The sequence below is a fragment of the Aulonocara sp. 'chitande type north' Nkhata Bay genome, linkage group LG13 (assembly GCF_057382095.1).
Source record: "Aulonocara sp. 'chitande type north' Nkhata Bay isolate Kocher_YH1m ecotype deep benthic linkage group LG13, A_spYH_male_GT1.1, whole genome shotgun sequence".
NCBI classification, from domain to species: domain Eukaryota; kingdom Metazoa; phylum Chordata; class Actinopteri; order Cichliformes; family Cichlidae; genus Aulonocara; species Aulonocara sp. 'chitande type north' Nkhata Bay.
Genome location: NC_141356.1, coordinates 21679267 through 21704140, shown reverse-complemented (window position 1 = coordinate 21704140; position 24874 = coordinate 21679267). Strand labels below are relative to the sequence as shown.

The following is a 24874-nucleotide window of genomic DNA, read 5'->3' as shown; positions in this document are numbered from 1 at the left end:
ATTTTGTAGTCCAATTCACTTCCACAGTAAAATGCATTAGAAAATGGGCTGTATCGATTTCATATTTAAATTTTTCTATGTCATTCCCAGACAGCCTGTATACTAGCTATCCTCCAGATAAGTAGCTGCATTATTGCGATCACTGCAAGCTTCTTTGTGTACAGCTGCCTACCTAATCCATATTATGGAGGCCTGTCAGGAAATAATTATTTGTATTTATTAAAATGCATATACAATATAGAAAATGAGACTGTGTTCTTGCATGCATTAAACCTTTCTATAGCAATGTCATAAATAACGAAAAACTACACCATAATTTTGTCTGAAATTACACGCAGAGCTACATAAATGACACATTGGACCTCAGATGTTTCCCATGAATCTTTTTAAGAATGCACAATTGCAAACTCTACTCACAGAGCACTCCAGGCAGCATCTCTCTTGAGCCTCTTCTTTGTTTTTGTTTCAGAATTAAGGTCTAAAGCAGCCTTGTCCAGACCTAGGAGTTCACTTATCTTCTCGCAGCCATAAAAGTCACCGTACTTATCCATCACCTGAACAGGGAAGAAGACATGTTTGCATCGTGACGCAAGCAATGTGTTCTTCAGTGTATCGTCACATGAATTACACAAGACAATGATAAATGGTATTTGGAGTAATACTGAATTCTGCATAGTCTAAGTGTAACGAAACAAAGATTGTCAGACACTTGTGTTGCAAATGTTTTGGGGGTGTTTTTGTTTAGTTTTGCTTGTTTGGACAGTTGTGTGAATGACTGGCACAAACACTGGTTTTAAAGTAATCAACACATTTGTGTTGATGCAGACTTTACCATTTACCTTCCTGATAGAATGCACAGGCGTTGCATCTTGGTTTAAAAATATTGACTTAGGCTCATGACAAATACATGAGTTTCAACTTTATGTGACTGAATCTATTAAAATAAGAGCCAAGCTTTATTATAAAGCCCATTTGCCATTACAAACCCAGGCACTCTGAAGTCTGGCAAGCAATATCACAAACCTTCTAACCATCTATTTTACTGCAAGTTCTTAAAATGATGCAATCAAGGGTATTAAATGCAATGTGGGAGTGCCAGGTGTATTTTATGTAGACCAACTGTCCATGAAGTGGCAAAAAGCCAAAACCAAAGTCAAAGTGCTTTAATGAAATTCAAAGTCAAAACACTACTTTCCAGTCCTGACATTTTCTTCTTTAAATGAAGGTGTTTGTGCAAAAATTACTTAATAAATTATTAATTACGCCTTACAACCAGGTGCCTATCATAAAACTTGCAGTGTATAGGCAAGGGCCACATTGCAGTGCAGAACAATTTAACAAAAAGCAAGCTTTAGTAGCAGACTACATAGTCCAAAAATGCATACTTCAATAGGTAAACAAAAATTACAAGGAGCTCACTGAGAGTAGCAGACAGAGAACGACTCAACAAGGACAAAATGGAACACATTTCTATGCTGTATATACACAGAAGACTGACTACTCCCGAGAGAAGAGTGAAAACAATCAGGGAGTCAGGGGAAGACAGACAGGAAGCAAAACTAGCACACAACCCTCAAAGGATAAACTCAAAACCAAATAAAACACAAATCAAAAACAGCAGTAACACTAGAACAGCACAGAAATCATGACAAGAACCAGAACTCAGGAATGTCAAACAAGAATCAGAAGAACTAAGCCACTAAGTTTAACCTAATAGGATGATATTGAAACCATGATATGAAACCAAGACCCAAGCGAATAAGTATTAGAATATCAGTAATGCCTAACAGAAATCCAAACATTAAACTACAACTTAACAAAACCCGAGAGCCACAGCAGTCGCTGTGAGAACCCGTCATATCTATTTTTTTGTTCAAATATACACTGCCAGGAAAATGCAATATACAGTACTGCTGTGAAATAAAATCAATACTTCCAAATATCCCTTCAGAAGCTGATGAGTACTACCATAAATACTAGCTGGATGTGTCTATGAAACCATATCACCAAAACAAAATGGCAAACCTATACTCATTCAAGTGTAAAGCACAAGTGATACAGTGAAATAAAGTTGTTGCTAACACTGTTCCTAACAAATCACTTCAAATGAGAGGGGAACAGCAGCATGTTCCAAACACTGAAGACTTTAAATATTTAAATAACTGCTTCCCCTGATAAAATGATCAGTGAATGTAGTTTGATGCAGCACACAAGGCCAGATTTAATAAGTCATCCGCATAAAGTGAGGCTGCAATCGCAAGAATGTGCCAATAAGAGTGGAGCAAATTAGCAGCGCCAAAATAACACAGTACATTAATAAAGTGTACACATCTGTTTCTATTGAAATTACTGTTACTGCCGCACATGCATGAATGTGTGGGGTCTTTTTTCCTGCGTGCTACAGGCATTTACTCAAATCAAATAAAGCCATCTGACTCTAATCTGCCTGTACAAAAAACAAATACTGTATTCAAAATGTTGATCTGCATTCATTGACACCTTAACAACATTAAGACTTAGACACAAGTCTAACATGTGTGAGATCTGATGGTAGTGCTGCAGAGATCCGTGTGGATACTTTTGAGCAAAGATAGGTTTTCAATAATATTTCTGTGTATAAATGTGACTAAAAACCAAACACAGCAAAATGAAATACTCGCTATAAAACTCGACTTTGCTGCTGATAATACATCTATGGCTTGCAGGCCTCTTGAACTAGGCAACTAATCCTTCTCCTCCTCCTTACACTCTACATTCAGTTCTGCTCCGCTACCAAAAAAAGAAAAAGCAGAAGCACCAGAAAAATATGGGACACTGGTCATTCAGGGTAAGTACCTGCAAACCTTAGTAAATCACATTTGGATGATTGATTTAGATACTGTCCTCCCTAAATTCTGCACTCAGAAAGGGAAAATCCTAAGGCCAGCCAAGAAAGTAATGTGTATGTGTCTCTTTAGTAAATCTCAAAAGTAGTTATTTTAATCCCAAAGGAGGTAATCCCAAACCCTTAGTAAAGCCCCCAGTAGCTTTCCTACCAGTGCATTACAAGTTGAATTTGAGTCACATTAAGTGTTCCTAAATTGGGGGGGAAAGACCAAAAAGGGCTTTCTTAAAGCAGACAATGACAATGATCTCCTTTTTTAAACTACAGAGACATAATCAATGAGAAGGCTGAAGGTGTTGCACTGTCTATTGAGGCAAGAAAATCATTTTGGTATTTTACAGGGAAATAATGACACCTGTGATGAAACGGTAAATGTCATTATGTTTCTTAATGCAATGTAACTACATGGAATATGCACATAATTATATAAATGCATAAGCACTTTTAGACCAGACCTTACCTTTCTCTTCACAAATTTATCCCAGTAATTGCTTGGAAATGATCTGAAAACATAAAGAGTAAGAGACTCATTCATATGGGAGGAACAGAAACTGTAACATTTACTGAAGCAACATTGAGTGAAAAATTTCAGCCTGCCACTTCAATATGTATACACTCACCAGCCACCTCATTAGTTACACCTTGCTAGAAACATGTTAGGCCCTATTCTGCCTTCAGAACTGCTTTAATTTACAGGTGCTGGAAACATTCCCTAGAGATTGTGGACTATATTGACAGCACAGGGTCATGCAGTTCCTACAGATTTGTCAGCTGCACATGCATGATGCAAATCTTTCATTCCACCATATCCCAGAGGTATCCTATTGGATTGGCATTTGGTGACCATGGAGGCCATTTGAGTACAGTGAACTCATTGCCATGTTCAAGACACCAGCTGGAGATGTTAACTTTGTGACATTGTACATTATCGAGCTGGAAGCAGCCATCAGAAGATGGGCACACTGTGGTCATAAAGGGATAGATATGGTCAACAACAACACTAAGGTAGGCTGTGGTGTGGAAATTATAATGTTGATAATAAGGGCCCCAAAGGGTGCCAGCAAAATTACAGTCACAGCATTACACCATCAGCAACCAGAACCCTTGATACAAGGTCGGATGCAGCTATGCTTTTATGTTGTTTACACCAAATTCTGACCCCACCATTCAGATCTAGCAGCAGAAATCAAGACTCATCGCACCGGCCGACATATTTCCAATCTCCTATCGTCTAATTTGGTGAGCCTCTGTTTATTGTATCCTCAGTTTCCTGTTTTTAGCTGATAAAAGTGTCACCCAGTGTGGTCTGCTACTCTAGCCCATCTGCTTCAAGGTTTGACATATTGTGCTTTCAGACATGATACTGAGTAGTTATTTGAGTTATTGTTGCCTTCCTATCAGCTCAAAGCAGTGTGGGCATATTCCCCTGACCTTAGACATCAACATGGCATTTTCACCCAAAGATCTGTCGCTCACTGGATATTTGCCCTTTTCTCTGTAAACCCCAGTTGGAAAATCCCAGTAGATTAGCAGTTTTCTGAAATACTCAGACTAGTCCACCAAAAACAATGCCACTTAAATCACCTTTGTCCCTCATTCTGGTGCTCAGTTTGAAATTCACCAAGTCGTATTGATCATGTCCTCATGGCTGTTGCCATGTGATTGGCTGATTTGATATTTGGCTTAAAGCCAAGTCAGTCAAGCCTACCTAATGAAAAGTCCAGCAAGTACTAGGTGTCAGTAGCAGGTTTCTTAGATTTGAAGTACAAAACAGGCTGTTATTTGATTTTTCCATTACTTTATGAATAAAAATGATATTAAAACACAAGTCATGAACATACGGGGTGTTAATTGCCAGTCGGTCCCATTGGCCTTTGATGTCTTCCTCAGGAGGCTGTTTTGTCACATAGAGTCCATCAAACTCCAGCCTTCGTGCCACTTCCTTCTCACGTTTGAAGATTACTAATGGTACCTTTCAATCAAACGCACTACAATAGTCACTATATTCTTTGAATAAGTACACCAGTAATACACTAACAAAACATTCAAGTTAATAATTTACTTCATGGCTCTTGACAGGTAAAAAGTGATTATATAAAGTGAAAGAAGTTCTTAAACTGGTATACCTTGAGGCAGTAATAACCAATAATACAACAGAAGGAGATGATTGTGTGTGCTACAGCCAGGAAATTGAGAGAGGGCTCCATGTATCCACTGTTTTCTTCAAGTACAAAATACACTCTGCCCTCACTGTTGTTGTCAGCATCAGAGTTCAGTTCTTCACCGTAAACAGATGTGGTCATTCCTTCCTCTTCTTTCAGGGTAGGAAACAGTGTTACCTTGGGTAGACAGTAGACCAAATATATAATACTTAAGACAAAGTTGACTTTTTTTGACAAAATATTAAAAACCATCTTTTTTAATATAAGAAATTCAATGTTGTTAAAGTAAAGCATCGACCGAGACTACCCAGTTTGACTCCCTGGGCTTCACAGCATGAAGTAGCAAATAATGGGCAAAAAAAATATGGACAAAACACACAACAGCACAAAATACTTGTCTCATTAGCACATTCCCACCTTGTAGAACAGAAGGACGAAATTGATTGCAAAGGTGATAAAAAGAGCCAGCAAGCGCAGATTATAAAAGTTCCTTGCAAAATAGTTCTGGAAAAAAGAAACAGAAAAAAATCTGAGGTGTGTGGCCTTTATATTTATGTGACTGTGGAGGAAAACTGACGTGGGTGTAAGGATGCATCCTTATCTACATTGTACTCATACATTCACAGCCATGTGTGTCTCTGTGTGTGCATATTACCAGCAGGCTCTTGTTATGAGTGCCAATTGTCTCCCAAAGGGCAGATTGTTGGCTCTGTGGTTCTTTTAACTTATTTGAGAATCTCTTGGCTCTCCCCCTTGCCTTTGCTTTCTCATTTCCAATTTTCTTCTCAGACTTCTCTCTGCAAATAATCCATACGCAAACAGAGGGAAAGTCAAACAACCTTACTTTGACCAATATCTGGGATGATGAAAGCAGAATTTTGCCTGTGAAGATTTCAAACTTTTGATGTTAAATGTGATCTTAACCTTTGCTTTAAGCCCACATGAAAAGTCAGTGGTTTTTATATTTGAATGGCAGTGGCTCAACAGTGTAGTGGTCAGCATGTTTGCATAAGACCCAAGATTTTAGACCAGAGGGAGACACAAATTCAGCCTCAGGGAATCAAATCAAATAAAACATGCAGGTCCATCTGTTGTTGTAACCCCTTGAGAGTTAAGGGAGCAGCCAGAAGGAGCAGCCTGTCATTTAGCAAAATATTTTTTATTGGTTTTAAACACACATTTTAGCGACTGTAACACTTAAAGTGTTATTGAGAAGTTAAAGAAAATCCCTCTTTGAGAACCAAATAAGAAAGCATGCAAGAGACTCACTCTGTGTTCATTTTTGTGTCTTCATTTTTATCCTCTGTGGTTGTGTGATCCTTAATTTGCTGCTTGTAAAATTCATTAAGAATCAAAGTTTAATATGAAGCTCAAACAGTATCAAAGTATTACAAATCAATGAAGCTTAGGACAAGTCCACACAGATGAAAAACCTTGGGAAAAATAAAATGTACTGAGCCACGAACATTAAATAAAACATTCTGAATGTAATTTTAATACCGTTATCTGATGCTTCTCAAAATCAGAGGAAGCACTGGTCCTGGAACTTGTGCTGAACAGGTCATCCAGACTGGCAGTGAGGTCTTGTGCTACAAGTTTGTATCGACCTTCCTCTTTCTTTAGTTTGAGGCCAAAAATGCTTGACAGTACATCCACCTCTCTGGGGGAGGTCACAGCTCCCATCTGCCCAATCTCCCTCAATTCTCTGTGGGACGAAAAACTGGCAGAGTACCTCCTCGGCTGATCCACACCACTTGGCACCTCTGTGACCTCATCAAGAGTTGGTTCAAGGATACCGCCAAGCATGTCAGATATCCTAATCCTTTTGGCTCCCTCTATGAGCCCACCACTCACAAAAGCAATATACAGCACGTATAAGATGCTGTGAAATAAAACATAAATGGACCGTACCTGAGCCATACAAATGAATCGGACGAATAGAGCAGCCGACATGAGGATATCCTTCAGGGTCATCTTCATCAGTGTCTTTAGGTTTGTCAGAGAAAGTAGAGTTGAGAGAAATAGCCACCAATGAATCATGAAAAACATTCCCTGATTGCCCAGGCGTCGTTTATCCTCAACTTGTTTCCCAGTATTTCTTTCTCCGGTGTTAGAGCCAGATATCTGAGCTGCAAGCTGCATCTCAAAAATGGTGTCCTCACAGAAATTGACAAACATTTCCATTTTCTCTCTCTCTGCACCCTCGTTGACAACATCAAAAATGAACTGCCTCTTCGACTCTTTAACCTGTGGCTTCTCCCACTGTGTACGGCTATATTCGCTGATCTCAAAGTAGACGCGTTCGAAGCGCTTCCCACTGCCGAGGATCTCTATGCGTCCTAGACTGGGCTGAAAGTAAGTCAAAACACTTTCTGCCAGTTCCAAGAATGTCTTTAGTCTTGAATCGTTGGGCATGTGTTCTGACAAGTTGGTGAGGAGAACGGTGATGCTGAAGCCAATGTCTTTTGCTGGCTCATGGAAGCGATCCACAAAGGCCTCATAGTTCACAATTTCACTATCATTAGTCTCCATGCACGAAAGCAAGAAGTGGATCTCAGCCTGCGAGAGATGCTTGCAGTTTTCCATGGCTTTCTGGAAGTCCTTCCTGGATATGCTTCCCTGACGATCAGGATCATGTTCTCTGAAGGCTTCTGAGGAGGTGAGGTCTTTAAGTTTGAGGAACATGTCAAAAAACTTGAGAATCATTTCCACATTGCCTGACGATTCCACCAACATATCCACCATTTGCTTTCCAGTAGTTCCATTGACAACATTACCTGCATGAGGCACAGGAATGTCCTTACTTAATGATAAATGGTAACTTATTACTATCACAAACTGCAAAACAACAGAAGATATTTACCTTCTAACATGGAAAGCAAAAACACAACCATATCTTTCTGTAAATCCATGAGCTCCTTTAGAAGCTCTATTTGCCTTGAATCCTGTATGTGCAGAAAATATATTCATAGTTAAATTTTCATAAGTTGTACTACTGATTTCACATATTACACTGTGCACGAGTGGGCACATTATCAGAGGACAGTTTTATATTAAAAATAAATCTGAACTAAAACTGATGACTGCGGGGGTAGAAACCCTGCAGTACATGATCACCTAGAGCATTGTCAATTTTATGTCTTCTGAATTTTAAATGGAAACATGCATGGTCACTGTGAGTGGATTAATACACTGTACCTGAGAGAGCTTCATCTGCAGGTGCGCAAAGACATGGAGGAATCCCACAACAGCGTCCCAAAGACGGCTATGAGCTAGACTCTGCTGGTTCCCAGTACACGGACCCTGCATGCACACTCTGATAATATGAGCTGCTAGTAAAAGCAAAGTGAACTTATAGAGAAATAGACAGCTCTTTGCAGAAGCCCCCGGCTTGTGGATTTATGTAGAGTGTCTAGATTTAGACACTTTACATCTTACCCAGAGTGCTATTACGAAGCAGTTTGATTGGTCCTAAATTAATTCTGCAGCATGACAAGAATTTGAAATATACAACCCCAAATTAACAGACTGCTGGGATCCTTAATTAAACATTTTAAAGACTACATTGTGGAACAAGTTCAAGTTTAATGAAGGCTACAGAGCTGGGCAATAAAATCACTATGGAATGTAATGGAAACAGACTTACCTGTATGTACTCAGTGAGAGTGTTGAAGACCTGTTTGGCCACTTCAATGGCCTTGGAGAAGTTGTGTTGACCTTGTGCATCAATCGCATCCTTACCTGAGTAGTACCAGTAGAAGTCACTGATGGACTCCTACAGTGTAGCAGAGGAAAATGTTTGTATTTCATGAGCACAACTAAAACGTTCTTTTAGAGACAAAACTATTGAAAAAGACAAAGAACAAATCCAATTCTACTATTGCACTCCAGCTAATTTAACTTTGCCTTATCTTTGGACACATCTACTTGAAATTAAATCAATCAATCACTAAAACATTAGGCTCCACAAATGTGCCTTAAATGAAACACCAATACACAGCATTACAAATGAAAAACTCATCACAGCGTGCCTACCTGTATCCTTAGTAAATAGTCTACAGTGGATATAATGATGTTGACAGTGGTGTTGTTGCCTGTTTGTGTTCTCAAGTAATTCTGGAAATCTAACACATAAGCAAAATATTATTAAAGTGGACAAATTGTTAAAAGTGAGCTTTGCATACATTAGGATTGGACAATATATATGTAGTACACAGCTGTTATAAGTCGCTGTTAAACTACAGTAATTTCCATCTATGTTTCTTCAATATATCAATATATTTTTGTGAACTCTTTGACAGAATGTAACTGGATACAGCAGAAAGCAATTAACCTGAGTTGTGTCCTTCACAGAGCAGCTGAAGGAAACGGAACAGGTCACAGGTTAGGTCTTTGTCAGGCATCACCTTTTCTCCTGGGAAAAAGATGGACAGAAAAAGGTGAGGGGAAAAAAAAAAAAAAGCAGAGGTCTAAGGTTCATAAACCGAGTAAGAGAATGTTCAAAGAATGAAGAGAACAGAAAATTAGGCCACTTTTGACTGTAAATTCAGAGTATGTTCAAGGCCATCGATCTCACAGCTGGCTCTTCTGCTGTGACATGGATTAATAGTAATAGATTTTTTTTTGCCTATTTGAATACAGTACCTGAGCTCTCGTCCGTGGCCATGCCTAATCCCTCTGCTTTGTTCTGCCTCTCAAAGGCATTCAGATCCAAAACACTGAACAGAAGAAAAGCAGGCACAACCACACAGAAAAAGAGCACAAGTAAAGCACTTGTACTCTTGCCTTTTTTATTTTAAATTAAATCAATCAGTATTTGAAACCTGCCAGCCTTTATAACATTTGACTTGATATCTAATTTTTCTACATTTACTCACCTGCATGACTGCATGAGCCCAGCCATGCTCTGAAAGAAGCCCACATCTCGCTTCTCTTTTAGATAATCCAGCATTTTCTATCAGACAAAAGCATCAAAGACAAGGTCTGATAAATGGACGATCTGATTTGAAACAGGGATAATTAGATTTATTACTGTGAGCATTGCTGCAGTAAGATGACAAAATTTGAAAAGGCTATGTTCTAATAAGGACAAATAATGACACGAGGGCACTTAGTTTAAACATTATTGTAGACCTATTTAACGTCCTGCAGTGAGACCAAAAAAAATCATTTTAATTTGCACAAACAGGCAAAAAAATTAGGACCACTCACAGATATATATGTATAATGTAAGCTCGGGTAAACACTCATAGTTCATATTGGTGGATGCAGGAGAAGTATGTAGATGTAAAGGCCTGCCCCAGCTTGTCAGGAACCAAATCACCATGATTAGATCTCTGAAATGGAAAGGCTTTCAAGGTGCCCATGGTCAGCACTGGGAATGCATACAACTTGCAGGATCTGTTGCCTTCTGGTCACATATTAAAAGGCACCATCAGAGATCACACATCCAGCAGGGCAGACACAGAGGACCAACAGGTCACAGTGTTTTGGCTGACTGGTGTATCATTAGATACTCATTTACTTTAAACTGAGATCTTTGATAAAACAGTTTCTTCCCTAAGTTATTCAATCCATGGTAATCATTTGTTTTATTATATAAAAACCTGAACTCCTATTTAAAATGAAGAAATAGCGAATGTCACAGAAGGTATATATCAGATCTATTTTGTGAATGCCAAGAAAAAAAAACCCATGTAAATAGTTTCAGGGGGAAAGCAATGAAATTACTGTACCTGCTGAACAGTGGCATTTCCTCCATTGAGAATAGCAATGCCTAACTTCAGTGTAGGGGCAATCATGGAGCCTATGGCACCTGAAATTAATCAAAAGAAAAGAAAAAGCATGGTACTGACTCCAAAGAATAACACTGCATGATGCACATTTGAAGAAAGGAGTGAAACACACTAAGCATCTACTCTCTTCACGTCAGTCTCAAGAAAATGAGCACTAAATCAATCAGAAAGAAAAAGATTACTTTCTCAGTTCCCTGCATGTGGGAATCTTTGCCGAGTATTCAGCTAACACAAATACTCTGACTTACTGCTGGCACATCTAAAGCAACAACATAATAAATTAGAAAGCAAAAGATTAATCTTAATATTTAAATTTCTATGATTTTAATATATTTTTCTATTACATTAAAATATTTTCTAATATTTGAATGTCTTTCCTACCTTTGCTGGCGCTGATAGTTTGCAGGACCATCTCAGAAGCTCCACGACAATGTAACCTGGCTTGCTGGTACAGCAACTTCTGTTTCTCCATCTCCTTCTCCTGAGGCAATGAAAAGATAATTCATGTTTTTATACACCATTTTATCAAATTGAATTTAACATAATGTTGACTATTAATAATCTATAACACTGTTCACAATAGAAATTGTAAAAACTAACTGTTAGGATGCCTGGGTCGTCGACCCAGGGTTTTTGAGTTTACGATATTATTTATACTGTCTAGTTTTTGGTTTCTTTAAGTTCTGTCTTATGGCTTAGGTCTCTGTCTTCTTTAGTTGCTCTGTCTCCCCGATCACCTGCATCCCCTTGTCTAGTTCGCGTCTATGTGTATCCTAAGTTCCTATATCCCCGTGTTCAGTCAGTGTTTGTGTCTGCCCTGTTCCCACGTCTCTGTTCCCTTTGTAGTGCCTGCATGTGAGTCTGTGTCTTTGTTCAGTCTGTGTTATGTGTTTCCTGTTTTACTTTGAAAGTCCATGTCTGATGTTAATGTGTCTGGTTTTGCTTCCCCTTGTCTCGTTAGGCCTGATTTGCCCCAGCTGTGTTTCCCTCCTGTTACCCATTCCCTGATTGCTCCCTCTGTGTATTTAAGCCCTGTGTTTCTCTGTGTCCGTGTCGCGATCTACCGTTTATTTTGCTGTGTGTTTTGTCAATCCGCCGGTGTTAGTTTATTTTTGACCTTTTTCCCCAGTTATGTTATGTTTGAGTTCAGCATTAAAGCTGTTTTGGTTTAAGTTCTGTCTCCGGAGTCTGCACCTTGGGTCCTATTCCTGTCTGCACACAGCCACACCTAACACTAACAAGTTAAGCCTCTAACAAAAATTCTAAGCAAGGAATATTAAACACAAGTCGCTTACTTCAAAGCTTTCCACCTCCTGCTCTGTCTCTTCGCCCTCTCTGCTACAACTCTTGAAAAGCAAACACATAAAGCAGGGTGGTGATGTGAAAAGATGTAGAAAATACAAGTAAGTGGATACAAAAGAAACACCTAGTTCATAAATTCACAGCACCTTGCTTTGATATGTGTTGCATGCGCTATTCACCAAAAAACAAAAGAATGAAAGTAATTAAAAGCCACATTGTGCATTTTGTTTCTCTCTAATTTATTGCTATAATTTTAGGAGCTGGCGAATGTTGTTCAAGAAGAAAATTCAAAATACTATGATAGTACAATGTCATATATGTAACGTTACAGGCAGTTACACTGCATGCTTTTGTAAAGGACTTCAAGACATGAACAGAGATTTGGACACTACTAATGAGTGTTCTATTACCTTGGCCATAATAGCAGCGTAGGGCTTATAGAGACTGTCAATTCCATCCTTACTGTGAACAAAGGAAACAAATGAGACATGATTAGTGTGTATCAAAGTATGCACAAGTTCAAGTTCATTCAAAACCCCTTACACTGTTGAAGGCACTACTACCTTTAAACACCTTATGCGGACACAGTTAATGCCCAAGTCTACCCAGTGGCATTGAACATGTTTATTGACCTTAACAGACAACACCTGGATACTAACTAATCTGATTAAATCTCTGCAGTGACTTTACAAATGGGAATGCTCCTCCACCAAGGTTTTTTGCAAAGACATGATGCCAAAGTGTTCATTTATGTTCATGTTATGAGTTTCTGCAGGAATATCAGAAATATATCTTAATTGTACTGGTGGATAAGATCACACATTAAGAAAAAGAGCATTTATGACATTATAGGAATACTTATTTCAGTTACTTTTCAACAAGAATTTTAACCACTGCTTGCAACAAGAAAGGTTTTTTCCCCCCATTCACAACATCTGTGGCAAAAAATATATGCTTTGAATATTCCACTGAAACTGCAGCTTAAAATGTATTGATGTAAAAGATACACATTATTTGCAACATCAAGCAGAACGCATTTATGCAAAAATTAAAGCCCTGGAAAAAGCAGAAACATATTCCACATTCCAAGCTTTCAGAGATCAGTGGCCACAGATGTTGGACAAAAATATCATGCTTCTGGTCAATTCAATGTTGGCTTTCTGGCTGATGAGTTTGACTAATAATAGTTGTGCTGACTGGAAATGTTATTGCAAGTGATTATTTTATGATAAGCGCACACACCTGCTTTCTGTCAGGGCGCTTCGACTGAAGAGTGTAATGAGTTGTAGGAGAGGATCGATTGGTTTGGCACCTTCCTTCACATCCTTTTCTTCCCCTCTTCCACCTACATACAGTTCCATTACTCCCCTCTTCTGCAAGCCAGAAATAAAAGAATAAAGGAACTAACATCTCTTAATCTCACAGCCTGGCTGTGCACAGCAGACTGAGGTTTACACCTGGCTGCTTTGTTATTTATTTGGAAATTCTACTAAAAAGACATATGAAAGCAAAAGGTCTTAATGGATTACATTTTTTTTTAATAAAACAAATGTTTAAAGTGATAATAAGATGGCAACACAATAATGAGTGCACAATGTCACATCCCACCTACTTTTTATGCCAGAAAGTGGGCAGTTTAGTGAGTGTAAAAATATTGTACAATAGTATTAGTGTTTAATTTCGATTCAGTACAACAGTGTAGGTGGGATTTTTGTGCAGCCTGAAATTCCTCACAGTCTTAAGCTGATTTTGAGCAACAAATGTTTGTTTTACACGATACGTGTTTTGTTGGCAAAACAGAAGGTACTGTACTAACATCATATGCCAAGAAGAATATATCTAATTATATGCACACGAAAAGTTCAGTTTTTAGAGGCACTGAACCCCATAACAATCTCTGTCTGAGCATCCCCCAGACCCATTGCTAGCAGATTGTCAGAGCTACTCACAGTTTGCATGTAAGATCCCGACCCGTCTGCAAACGCTCGCCAACTAATAACCAAGTGGTAGTGAAACTTCAAAGTACAAAATGCTGCCACTGCAACCAAAACCTTCTAGCAGCTGTGCAGCACCATATACCTGTTTAATAACAGTTCAAACTAGCCACTGCTTGCAACCTGAGGAAATCATATATCAACCAGCTGGAGAACCCATATTTTTCCTTAGCAAATGCTGGCAACAAGGTGTCATCGACCAGTCTGTTGGCCTATCTGACTGGTGCCTTAGGCAATCTGCAGTAAAACTTCATGTAAGAATAGTTCATCAAAATCAATTTAGAGCCACATTTCACTTAATTAAAAACAATAAATCTGTGTTGAATCAATTCATGTCTCATCTGGTACCCTTTAAGAACATAGGCCTGTTACACAATCTTCCTCTACATTATTTTTAAACTTTTACTAATGCCAGCAGGGCCACCTTCTCCACTCACAGCTAAATTCTCCACAAGTGTCTCTTCAAAGCTGTGCTCCTCAGCAGATATCCAGGATTTATTGTAGGCTTGAAGAAACAGGTTAACAGCTCGATGCCTAGAGACGAAAATTAAAAGGATGACAAAAAGAGAAGACTTATCTTTCTGAAGTAGAAGGAAGGAAACACAGGAAAAAAAATATAAAGATATTTCTTCTCTGGTAACATAAGTGACAAACCCACAATCACAAGATCGGCCTGCCTTAAATCATACACTGCTTTATTAATGTTTTTCAAACTGGGACTGACGTAGAGAGCAAAAGAGAGAAATTCTATAACCAAAAACAAATTTCAATATATTTTTTCATCTCCCAATGGAGCACAAGCTGTTCACACAGTTGTCAGATAGTGAGACTCAAACCACAGAAATCCAGAGCAACAATCCAGGAAGCTGGTAACTTTGTTACTGTTGTGGCACTCTTATTGTCAAAGGGCTAGAAGTGGATTGTGATAACCTGGTAGCCAACTATCAAATGAGTGGGCGTGCTACTACATTGCAGTCTCACACTTTATAAATTATATAAAAACACCACATGAGCAGGTGATAGTACTCAGTGGTCAAGCTGTCAGTATCATCTGTGGACTGTTAAGCTAAGCAACAAAGTAAGCATTTTCTGCAGTGAGGAGGCTCTTGGGGAAAAGTGAGAATAGGTTTAAAATGACAGTGTCTGTCCTACAGGTATTTGAGAAGATTTGAGAAGAAATATATATATATATATATATATATATATATAAATATATATATATATATATATAAATATATATATAAATATATATATATTTTACTAGGATGGGTGCTTAGCTTTTTGTCATTTGCCTAACCAATATGGCAGCTGATATACTTACTAAAGCAAAGCCAAGTATTTAGATAATCTTTTTTTATTATTATTATTATTTACCTGGGTAGGTTATAGAGTGGAGTCATTCTCAGGCAGGCCACCACTGCACGTTTCCTCTGTTTTGATAAAACTGTGTGTCTGGCAGGTTTTTTGTTTCTCAGTGGGTGTTCCACCTGAACACAAAACCATGGTGCACATGAACCTGGTGACCAGTACTAAGTACAAAGGACTATGCAATAGTAACTATTGTATAGGCTTAAATGGTTTAATTCAAACATTAAAAGACATATAAATAAATGAAATCAACAAAACAATCAACAGGTCACAAAATACTAAAATTAAAGTTTGGCTTGCAGAGAGACCACACCTGTATAATTTTGTGACTGCATCTCAGAGTTGTGACATCATGGGATTGAAAAAAAATCTGCTGAGCAGGATATATAAACAGATGTCTCCAAGACCACTTATTGTCATGATACACAAATACATACAGAGAGGTATATATCAAATAAAATAGTTCCAAGACACCAAACATAACTGAATCTCTGTCACACAGCAATCACGCAGTTAAGAATGAAAACACCTCAGCAAACGTTTCAATAACCTCATCATGGACATTAACACACTGTCGGGTAGAGTTGCATCTTCAACACTGCCCAGTCATCAATGTGAGACTTTCTACTAAAAGAGAGGTTTTGTTCAAGAATTAGTTTCTTCTATTCCCTTTCTATAAAACAAAAAAAGCATTTAAGTTCTCCACTTTTACTGAATTAACTATTCACATATAAAGATGAGGATTCCTGAGTCTGTCATCTTAATATGGTGTACAGGGAGAACGTAATTATGGTAAGTTCCCCATCCCACAAATGACATAGACGTTAGATATACAACACCATAGACAGCTTAAAAGTGTTGGTTTTGTTTGTTTTTTGTGCGTTTCTTTGTTTTTTTTAAAAAACAGGATAAGGTAATATTAGTCTGTGTACAGTGGTCCCTCGCTATAACGCGGTTCAGTTTTTGCGGATTTCTTTTTGTGCAATTTTGCATGCTGTTATATTTTGTTTTGACAGTGCATTGTGTTCTGCGTCCTGATTGGCTGTAGACCATTGTCAATCAATCTCGTGCCGTGTCTCCTGTACAGTACAGATTGCGTTCAGCTTGTCAAATTTACATTAAGGAAAGGACGGAGCCTTTACTCAGTGTCTTAATCAGCAACTTTTTCTATAGCATGGAAAAGCTCACCTGGTCAAGATAATAAAGGACTCGAGCTATTTCCATAATCCTGTCAACAGTCTTTTCTGCACCACTGATGGTCCCGGGTTGGTGTGAGAGCTCTGTAAGAATCTTCTGTCTTAAACTGTCTGATCCCTATAAAAAAAAAGAAAAAAGAAAAAAAAAAGAAGATTAGCTCATTCATTTGTTTTGTTCCAAGGTGCTGGTAGTTATAACAGTTGATGAACTTGTATATACTGACTAATAATAAAGACTCTGTATTCACAAATCATTATAAAAAAGAAAAAAGGATTTCAAAGACCGCTGGGAAAAACATTTACTCGAATTTCTGCTCTAAAAGTTGTTTATAATGACAAAGCAGAATTTTCCCATCACTAACTTATGAGTGAACACATTTATCAGTGATTCATGAATACAGAAATGCTGCATGCATATTTAGTACAGTGTGGCGAGTATGTCACATTCATGTCTCTGGTGAACAATGAGCCACTGCCTGAGATTAATAAAAAGACAGCTTTGGATTTTACAGGCTATGGAAGCATTCTCTGATTAAATTTCCCAGACACTTGTTGCACAAATTAAAAGTTACTCTGTACTCAAGCATATCGGTGAATATGATGAATTTCTTCAGAAAGTAGAAAAGATACGCTTGTAATTTGCAGTCTAAGGGCAGTCCAAAACACAAATTCATACAACTAATACATACTTCACTGACTAGGCATAACATTATGACCACCTGCCCAATATTGTGTTGGTCCCGCTTTTGCTGCTAAAACATCCCTGACTCGTCAAGGCATGGACTCTACCTCTGAACGTGTCCTGTGGTATTTGGCTCCAACATGTTAACAACAGATCCTTTAAGTCCAGTACGTTATGATGCGGGACCTTCATGGGTCAGACTTGTTGGTCCAACACATCACACAGACGGTCGATTGGACTGAGATCTGGGGAACTTGGAGGCCAAGTCAACACTTTAAACTCATTCCTGAACCAGTTTTTGTTTTTTGGGAGGGTGCATTATCATGCTGAAAGAGGCCACAGCCATCAGCTAATACTGTTTCTGTGAACGAGTGTGTATAGTCTGCAACACGTCAAAGTAACAGCCACATGGATTGCAGAAGGTTCCTCAGCAGAACCTTGCCCAAGCAACGCACTGCCTCAGCCAACTCGCTCTTTCTACAACAGTGGATCCTGGTGCCAGGTGTTCCCCAGGTAAGTGACGCAGATGCACCCTGCCATTACCTTTCAGCGGTGGACAGGGGTGACCTTGGACACCCTGACTGGTCAGCAGCTATGCAGCCCCATATACAAGTTACAATTCACTGTGTATTCTGACATCTTTCCATCAGAACCAGCATTACATTTTACAGCACTTGTGCTTGTCTGTTGGATTGGACCACATGTGCCTTGATTCCACATGTGCATCAATAAGCCTTGTCCGCCCATGGCTGGTTCACCACTTTACCTTCCTTGGATCATTCTTGATAGACACTGACCACTGCAGACCGGAAACACCCCACAAAAGCTGCAGTTTCGGAGATGCTCATACTTAGTGATCTAACCATCACAATTCACTCCTTGTCAAACCTGCTCAAAGCCTTACACTTTCCCATTTTTCCTGCTTCTAACACAACTTTGAGAACAAAATAATATAGCCCACCCACAAACAGGTGCCATGATGAAGAGATAATCAGTGTTATTCACTTCACCTGTCAGTGGTGACAGTGTTATGCCTGATTGGTGTATATCTGCTTATTGTTTTGTCTTGTCATCTGTCTAAAGCTTACTTCTGTTGGCCTGCTCATTCAGTGTTGGGAAGGTTACTTTTAAAATGTATTCCACTATAGATAACAGAATACATGGACCAAAATGTATTTTATATTCTGTTAAGTTACTCAATGAGAGTAACGTATTCTGAATACTTTGGAATATTTAATATATTGTCATGGTTTTTATAACTACATGAATGTACTATTGCTGTGTGATTTATTACTATTACTGAAGGCTACTTGCCATACCAATACCAACTAGATTTTTAAATCTAAATATAAAATGAGTAACAGTATGGTGGACATTAGGTAAGACTGCACTTTTTGCAGCGATCTCATATAGAAAACTATTTCTGTATCAGTAGTCCATCCGTCCATCCATCCATCCATTCACTTCCGTTAATCCTTTTCAGGGTCGCGGGGGGCGCTGGAGCCTATCCCAGCTGTCTTAGGGTGAGAGGCAGGGTACACCCTGGACAGGTCGCCAGTCTGTTGCAGGGCTAACACATAGACAGAGACAACCATTTGCGCTCACATTCACTCCCGCATTCACACCTATGGGCAATGTAGTGTTTCCAATTAACATATCCCCAATGGGAACAGTGTATCAGTAATATGTTTTCTTTTTGTCTGTTAATAATCATGTGGAACTGCACACGATTATTTGCAGCTATCAGGTTGTTAACGCCATCCATCAAGTCTAAAAACAGCATGTTAATGCGTGGAGATCCTGAAGGCTGCTGCTGGCACTGCTGGCTCTGTGTCCATTGTGTAAGTGACGCCACCAATATTAACACGGCGCTTACATTAGAGCCTCTTATCACGTGTTTTTTTGGGTTTCCAGCAATCAGAATCAGAAAAGCTGTTTTAATCCCAGATGGAAATTGAGTTAAAAAAAAAAAAATTAAAGTATGGGTCATACTCGAACCCGGGCCGGCTCATCAGGACTACATGCGGCATCCGGCAGTACATGTATTCTGTTACTCTCCAACGCTGCATACATTTGAGCCTTTTCAAATTTTGTACCCAAAGATAGTTATCTAAGATTATGGTGCTTAGTCAAATAAATTAAAGCAACCACCCACCTGATTCTGAAGATGCACAACACAATTGAAAATATGGTCTTGGATCTCATTCTCAGCGGTCTTCTGTGGAAAGCATGTAATTGCCCACATTAAGTATACTAAACAGTGTCAAATGTGCACAAGCACGTAATGAAGGATGTGAAAGGTGGAGGATTTTAGCATGGTCCACATTTCCAACTTACCTGAGAGAAGGCATTCTTAGCCAAGATGATGAGACTGTGATCGCTTGGAAAACAAACCCTGAGTCCCACAGGGGTCAGCCTCTTCATTAAAGCCACAATGAGAGAGGTGTTGATGGAATAACAACCCCTCTTCCTCCTCATCTTCCTCTTCTCATTGTCAAGCTGAGTATTGGGATATGAAAACAGGATTTTTTTCTTTACACTTAGTGGCAGCTGCAATTCTTCTGTGATTTCTACATATATTTTGTAAAGAGATGTACATCAGCACACATGTAATGGATGAGGTCAAATTGTAAATATGACCAACCTTGAATGTTTTGTCATTATTGGTCAAGAAAGACAAGTTGTTGATTTCATTTTGAACAACATAATTCTGTTCCTCCCATTTGAAATTCTGTTGCAGAGAACATAAGCGAAGACACGTGACAGTTAATGGACAAAATATTCACTGAGACGGCATTGGCATGAGAAAAACAAATAAATAAAAACACTGTGTATCATTCTCACATGGGATTTGGCCCAGAATATAAAGACCTCTGCCACCATGCTGAACAGCTGCTCAGCCTCAGGGTTCAGGTCTTTCAGCCACCTGGCTCTGAGATAAATTTGACAAAACACATTCACAACACAGAATTTGTAAAGCAAAAGCATATGCCTGAAATAATAACTAACATAACCTCGCAGTATCATCTTCTCAGTTTTTTGCAGTTAAAAATCAACGACTGGCTGTTGAATTCTTAACAACATTTGTTCTTTACCGTCTTTACAAAATAACAATGTGGTTCAAAAGGGAACTTCAGGGGCCATGAAATAATTAAAGTGGAGCTCAAGTCGATACAAAAAATAGCAAAATAAGTTTCACCTTTCATTGAGTCTATAAATACTTTACATTACTTCTGTTACTTCTAACTTTAGAAAAATAAGTATCCGCTCCTCCACATACAAGCACCTTCGAGTGTCTTACCGATGAGAATCCACAAATGGGATGAGGAGGGGAAAGAAGGCGTAGAGGTCTCGGACCAGCATAGCGAACTTTTCTTGTATCTGCAACTCCGCATCAGAGGTATCCCCGCCTTCTGCTTTCATCTGCTCCTCCTCTACCAACACACATTCTGTCCTCTTTCTCAGCTTCTCCATTAGTGGCAGGAAGTGGCTCTTTAACAGCTCAGGATGGGCTTTACATATGACTGGCTGAGAAAAAACTAAGAGATATAAATGACAGATGCTGGAAAATATGCATTACTGACTAATATGAAATAAGTATATCTAAACAACAAGCCACTATTGTCCACTACACAAGTACCTGCCAGCTGTTTCATCCAGTCACCCTGGCTAGCACCCACATGATTGTGGATGATACACAGGATGTTGCCAAGTAGGTCACTAGCATGCTTAGGAATGACAGAGGTACACACTGGCCTTTCTGGCTGGCCCTCAGGACCCAAGTTCCACCAGTGGGAAATGTAACTGCACAGCATGGGCAAAGTAACCTCTGCAACATGGATGTAGTGGGCCTGGTGAGCTCCAGCACCTGCCAGCTCCTCCACTTCCCTCAGCGCCTGTCCCAGAGAAGGTAGGAGGGGACACATGTCCTCCACCTGATCTGGCAATCCCTGGTCTAACAAAGATGGAAGGTTTTTAAGGTTCCCAAGAGACAGCGAATAACAATATAACAGGGTATAAAATGTGCCTGCATAATACCATTTATCTGAGTAGCAGTCATCATATTGTAGATGGAGTAAGGGTTGTTTTGGTTTAGATCGGGCTCCAGGAAACACACAGGTAAAGCTCCTGTCAAGGCTGCCAGACAAGCACCTGCTGCTGACCTATGCCTGTATAGAATGAGTTGTGCATATCAGGATATAGGCATGGGTGAATAATCGACTAATTTTAAAGTACGATATAATATTACAAATCGGGATTGCTAACATAAGTTTGCTTGAAAGCTGCTTTCTATGCATCTCAGGTTTAAACATCCTCTTCTATCTGGTAGCCTTTAACATTTATAACACCCTGAATACCCTGATGTTGTACCAACACTGTGTGGTTAATATAATAACTTCAATCATGAGATATAGGTACATTACACAAAAATTATTTAAGATATCATCTTGGAGACATCTGAAATCAAGCATTACCCCTCCATGTAGATGCTGCTACTGATTCCAAGAGCGTAGAGGCTGTTTAAGATCCTGTAGCAGGATACCTGTATACCACCAGCTGAAAAAACAAGGTGATGCATAAGTTTTCTTTCACAAACAACCACTGAACCCACAGTTTCGAAAGCATTCAGTCACTGAGAGGTGGATTAGCTGCATGCTTGCTGATTCAGGTAATGAATGATTCGTGAAAGGTCGGGATATTATTGGGAGAGACAGTATGCTCCTGCTGCTTTGTGGCCATGACCGAGGTACTGAATGAGAGCTGGTTTCAAGCTGAAGGGAGGGTGTACCCAAGTGATTTCAGGGGTGTGGAAACCAGCTGTGCATCCAACACCTGAAAACGTATGTGTGTTTCTCGTCATGCTGAGATGATAACTAAATGTATCTTAACAAGTGACATCTGCATGTTTCTGCATGCATTTTAGGATGTAAATGAAATAATACAATAACATGGCATTCCTACTTAACCACTATAATGGTAGTTCTTACCCAGGAGATCTACTCCATGGTTCTGGTTTCCAAGATGAAGGAAGAGAGAAGTGAGTGTAGGGAGAAGGATGGAGGTTGTGTAGTTGAGAACCTTGGCTACTCCTCTTGCCAGCTGACTCCTACTCTGAGGCAGCGAAACTAAGCTCTCAGAAAGAGTTTCCACAGTCATCTCTAAATCAGACGCCGCTGCCTTAAAAAAGGAATGCAGAGATGTCTGAATAGACTCTGGTGCTGACTTCATTAAAGTCCTATAATGAAAAAGTGGGAAAATAAATTATTTGAGTTGAAAAATATTCTACATTATTTTGTTATAGTATTGCAAAGGAGAAATATCCACTGAAGGTTTCCTACTGTGACACTTCTGGCTGGGAGTTAAATGGACTAAATCAGTTATCTATCAGCTAATCTATCCCTCAGACAAGTCTGAATGGCATCAACCTCTGCTGAGCCACAGCACTACTGTGCTTGCTTCACAGGCATTGTCCTCAGGGAGCAAAAGTGATATCAACCACAATTAGATAGCATCAATGCATCAGTGGCTCAATTACATCAGTCATCTCATCCTTAGACATGGTGGTGCAACGCTGATGCCACTGCAGGCAGAGCGAGAAGATCGATTTTGGCAGAGTGTGAAAGTGCCATCCAGTTACCTGGCATCAAGAGCCTGAGCCAAAACGTGGAGGGAGCTTGCAACTGACGAGGCTTCTCTTCCTGAAAAAACACATGTACACATTATATGTGAATTATGAGGATTAAAGCACAGATTAACACTTAATAAACAAATAAATGTTATGATGTCCACACTATCCTTACCAAAGACTGAGATCCTGTGTCTTACAAGCGCTGCAAGCTTACAAAAGAGGCTACATGTAAACAGAAAACACAAGGAAAGTAATGAGAGAAGATGAATTGAAAATCGCAGGACACAAAATAAAAAGACAGAATATATTGAAGCTTTTTTCTGAAAAAATTCAAATATTTCTTTAAATAAATAAAAATGCACAAAATAGCTGAGAAATGATCAGATAAGAGTATAAAAAACAAGAACGCAAACTTTGTTTTGTACCATGCAATCATCTCCTTTTCCTTTCTCGAGGCATGGCTTCTATTATCACTCGAGGAAGTAGACAGGAAATATAGACGGTGGCTTTTAACATACTGTTCCAAAAGAGGAAGGATAACCTGTTGAACAGAGAAAAGGTCAATAATCATTTCATAAACCAACATCTATAACTAACAAACCCCTTAAATATCCTCTAAACAGTATGTGCTTGATGAGATCACATGCACGGTTTGCCTGTTTGGTCCTCTGCTCATGAAACCACACAGTGACAAAACTTAATAGAAAACTTTCTGTGGCTGCACAGTTACATCAAATATGTGTCTCTACTCTTGTTCAACACTAGATAAGTAAACATCCATGTGATCGGCCTAAAAGTCTGAACACCCTGTAATCATTACTAGAAGTTTCTTTAAAAAGAAGGAAAGAAAGCTTCCAGGGACTGAGCAAAGCCTTGTGCCTTTTTAACATGACTTTAATGACAGGCAGAGAAAGTATGATGAACTGGCAATTCACAGACAGATGAACAGCCAAACAGACACAGACTTGAGTGGCTGTGTGAGAGTGGGCTGTGTGGGAGGTGAAAGAAGCAGAGATGTGAGGCATGGCTGCTCACAGTCTTGGCTGACAAGGTCTGACTCTGGAGGTCCCATTGATGAAAAACGAACTCTTTTCATTTACTACCTCCTTAGAGCCAGAGCAGTGTAGGAAGCCTTAATCAATGTCCTGATGGCAATTGACACGCCCACGTAGATTTCCAAAATGGTTAAATAAATTACACAGCCCAAAGGGTTTTACTTAAAGGGGTTGCCTATGGCAACCATCAAACAAAACTAATTAGATGGCATAAATGAAATAAGAAAAAAAAAAGTTAATGAGATGAAATAAAATAGCACTGGCAGAATTAGATTGGAAGGGGGTTAAATCAATGTCAGAGATTTTATCAGATGCTAGACTTTGACTGTGTTTAAATATGCAGATTGGTTGATGCAAACCTTGTGAAAAAAAATGACTGGTTGCTCGTGTGGAGCCCTCTCTCCCTTAGACATCTGTCCTCTGGCTTGCATCACCTCTGAAGAAAAAAAAGACAAATTGAAAAATGAAAGGTAAAACTGTCAAGATAATACAGATAAGTTAAAAAAAAAAGTGTTTCTATGTCACCTTCATGTAAGAAAGATAGGTTCACATACCCAAACTAGGCTGAACTATTCTGTGGTGGCTTGGTTTTCATAAGTACCTTTTTTCAACTTAAATAGCAGGAAACTAACTAGGCATATAATTCTTTTCTTTCTCAATTTTTTGCCAGATTTTTCAAGTAACCTATATTTGAAAACAGCATAATTAAACCAGAAATCCTGTTTTTGGTGTGCCACCCCTATGAAAAAATCCTGGAGGCAACTCTGTATGTGAGGGCATAAAAAGAGTGGACCAAAACTGCTCCAC

General features: G+C 39.1%; 1 protein-coding gene across 2 annotated transcripts in view; it reads right to left on the bottom strand.

Moving 5' to 3' along the window:
• ryr2b (ryanodine receptor 2b (cardiac)) overlaps positions 1-24874 on the bottom strand; it is an 82564-nt gene that overhangs the window by 10436 nt on the left and 47254 nt on the right. For both annotated transcript variants that reach the window (XM_086259161.1, XM_086259162.1), the window contains exons 61-96: positions 24427-24503; positions 23438-23553; positions 23185-23234; positions 23022-23082; positions 22372-22619; positions 21859-21940; positions 21422-21552; positions 21024-21338; positions 20685-20922; positions 20228-20315; positions 20028-20114; positions 19721-19882; positions 19539-19601; positions 16694-16819; positions 15512-15624; positions 14575-14671; positions 13386-13516; positions 12554-12605; positions 12137-12187; positions 11223-11322; positions 10782-10861; positions 9924-10000; positions 9691-9764; positions 9380-9460; positions 9082-9170; positions 8693-8821; positions 8245-8349; positions 7910-7991; positions 6547-7823; positions 6316-6377; positions 5702-5843; positions 5464-5550; positions 5011-5223; positions 4726-4856; positions 3345-3387; positions 418-554 (exon numbers count right to left, since the gene is read on the bottom strand). In XM_086259161.1, the coding sequence (XP_086115287.1) occupies positions 418-554; positions 3345-3387; positions 4726-4856; positions 5011-5223; positions 5464-5550; positions 5702-5843; positions 6316-6377; positions 6547-7823; positions 7910-7991; positions 8245-8349; positions 8693-8821; positions 9082-9170; positions 9380-9460; positions 9691-9764; positions 9924-10000; positions 10782-10861; positions 11223-11322; positions 12137-12187; positions 12554-12605; positions 13386-13516; positions 14575-14671; positions 15512-15624; positions 16694-16819; positions 19539-19601; positions 19721-19882; positions 20028-20114; positions 20228-20315; positions 20685-20922; positions 21024-21338; positions 21422-21552; positions 21859-21940; positions 22372-22619; positions 23022-23082; positions 23185-23234; positions 23438-23553; positions 24427-24503 (5197 nt within the window). The remainder of the gene's footprint in view (positions 1-417; positions 555-3344; positions 3388-4725; positions 4857-5010; positions 5224-5463; positions 5551-5701; positions 5844-6315; positions 6378-6546; positions 7824-7909; positions 7992-8244; positions 8350-8692; positions 8822-9081; positions 9171-9379; positions 9461-9690; positions 9765-9923; positions 10001-10781; positions 10862-11222; positions 11323-12136; positions 12188-12553; positions 12606-13385; positions 13517-14574; positions 14672-15511; positions 15625-16693; positions 16820-19538; positions 19602-19720; positions 19883-20027; positions 20115-20227; positions 20316-20684; positions 20923-21023; positions 21339-21421; positions 21553-21858; positions 21941-22371; positions 22620-23021; positions 23083-23184; positions 23235-23437; positions 23554-24426; positions 24504-24874) is intronic.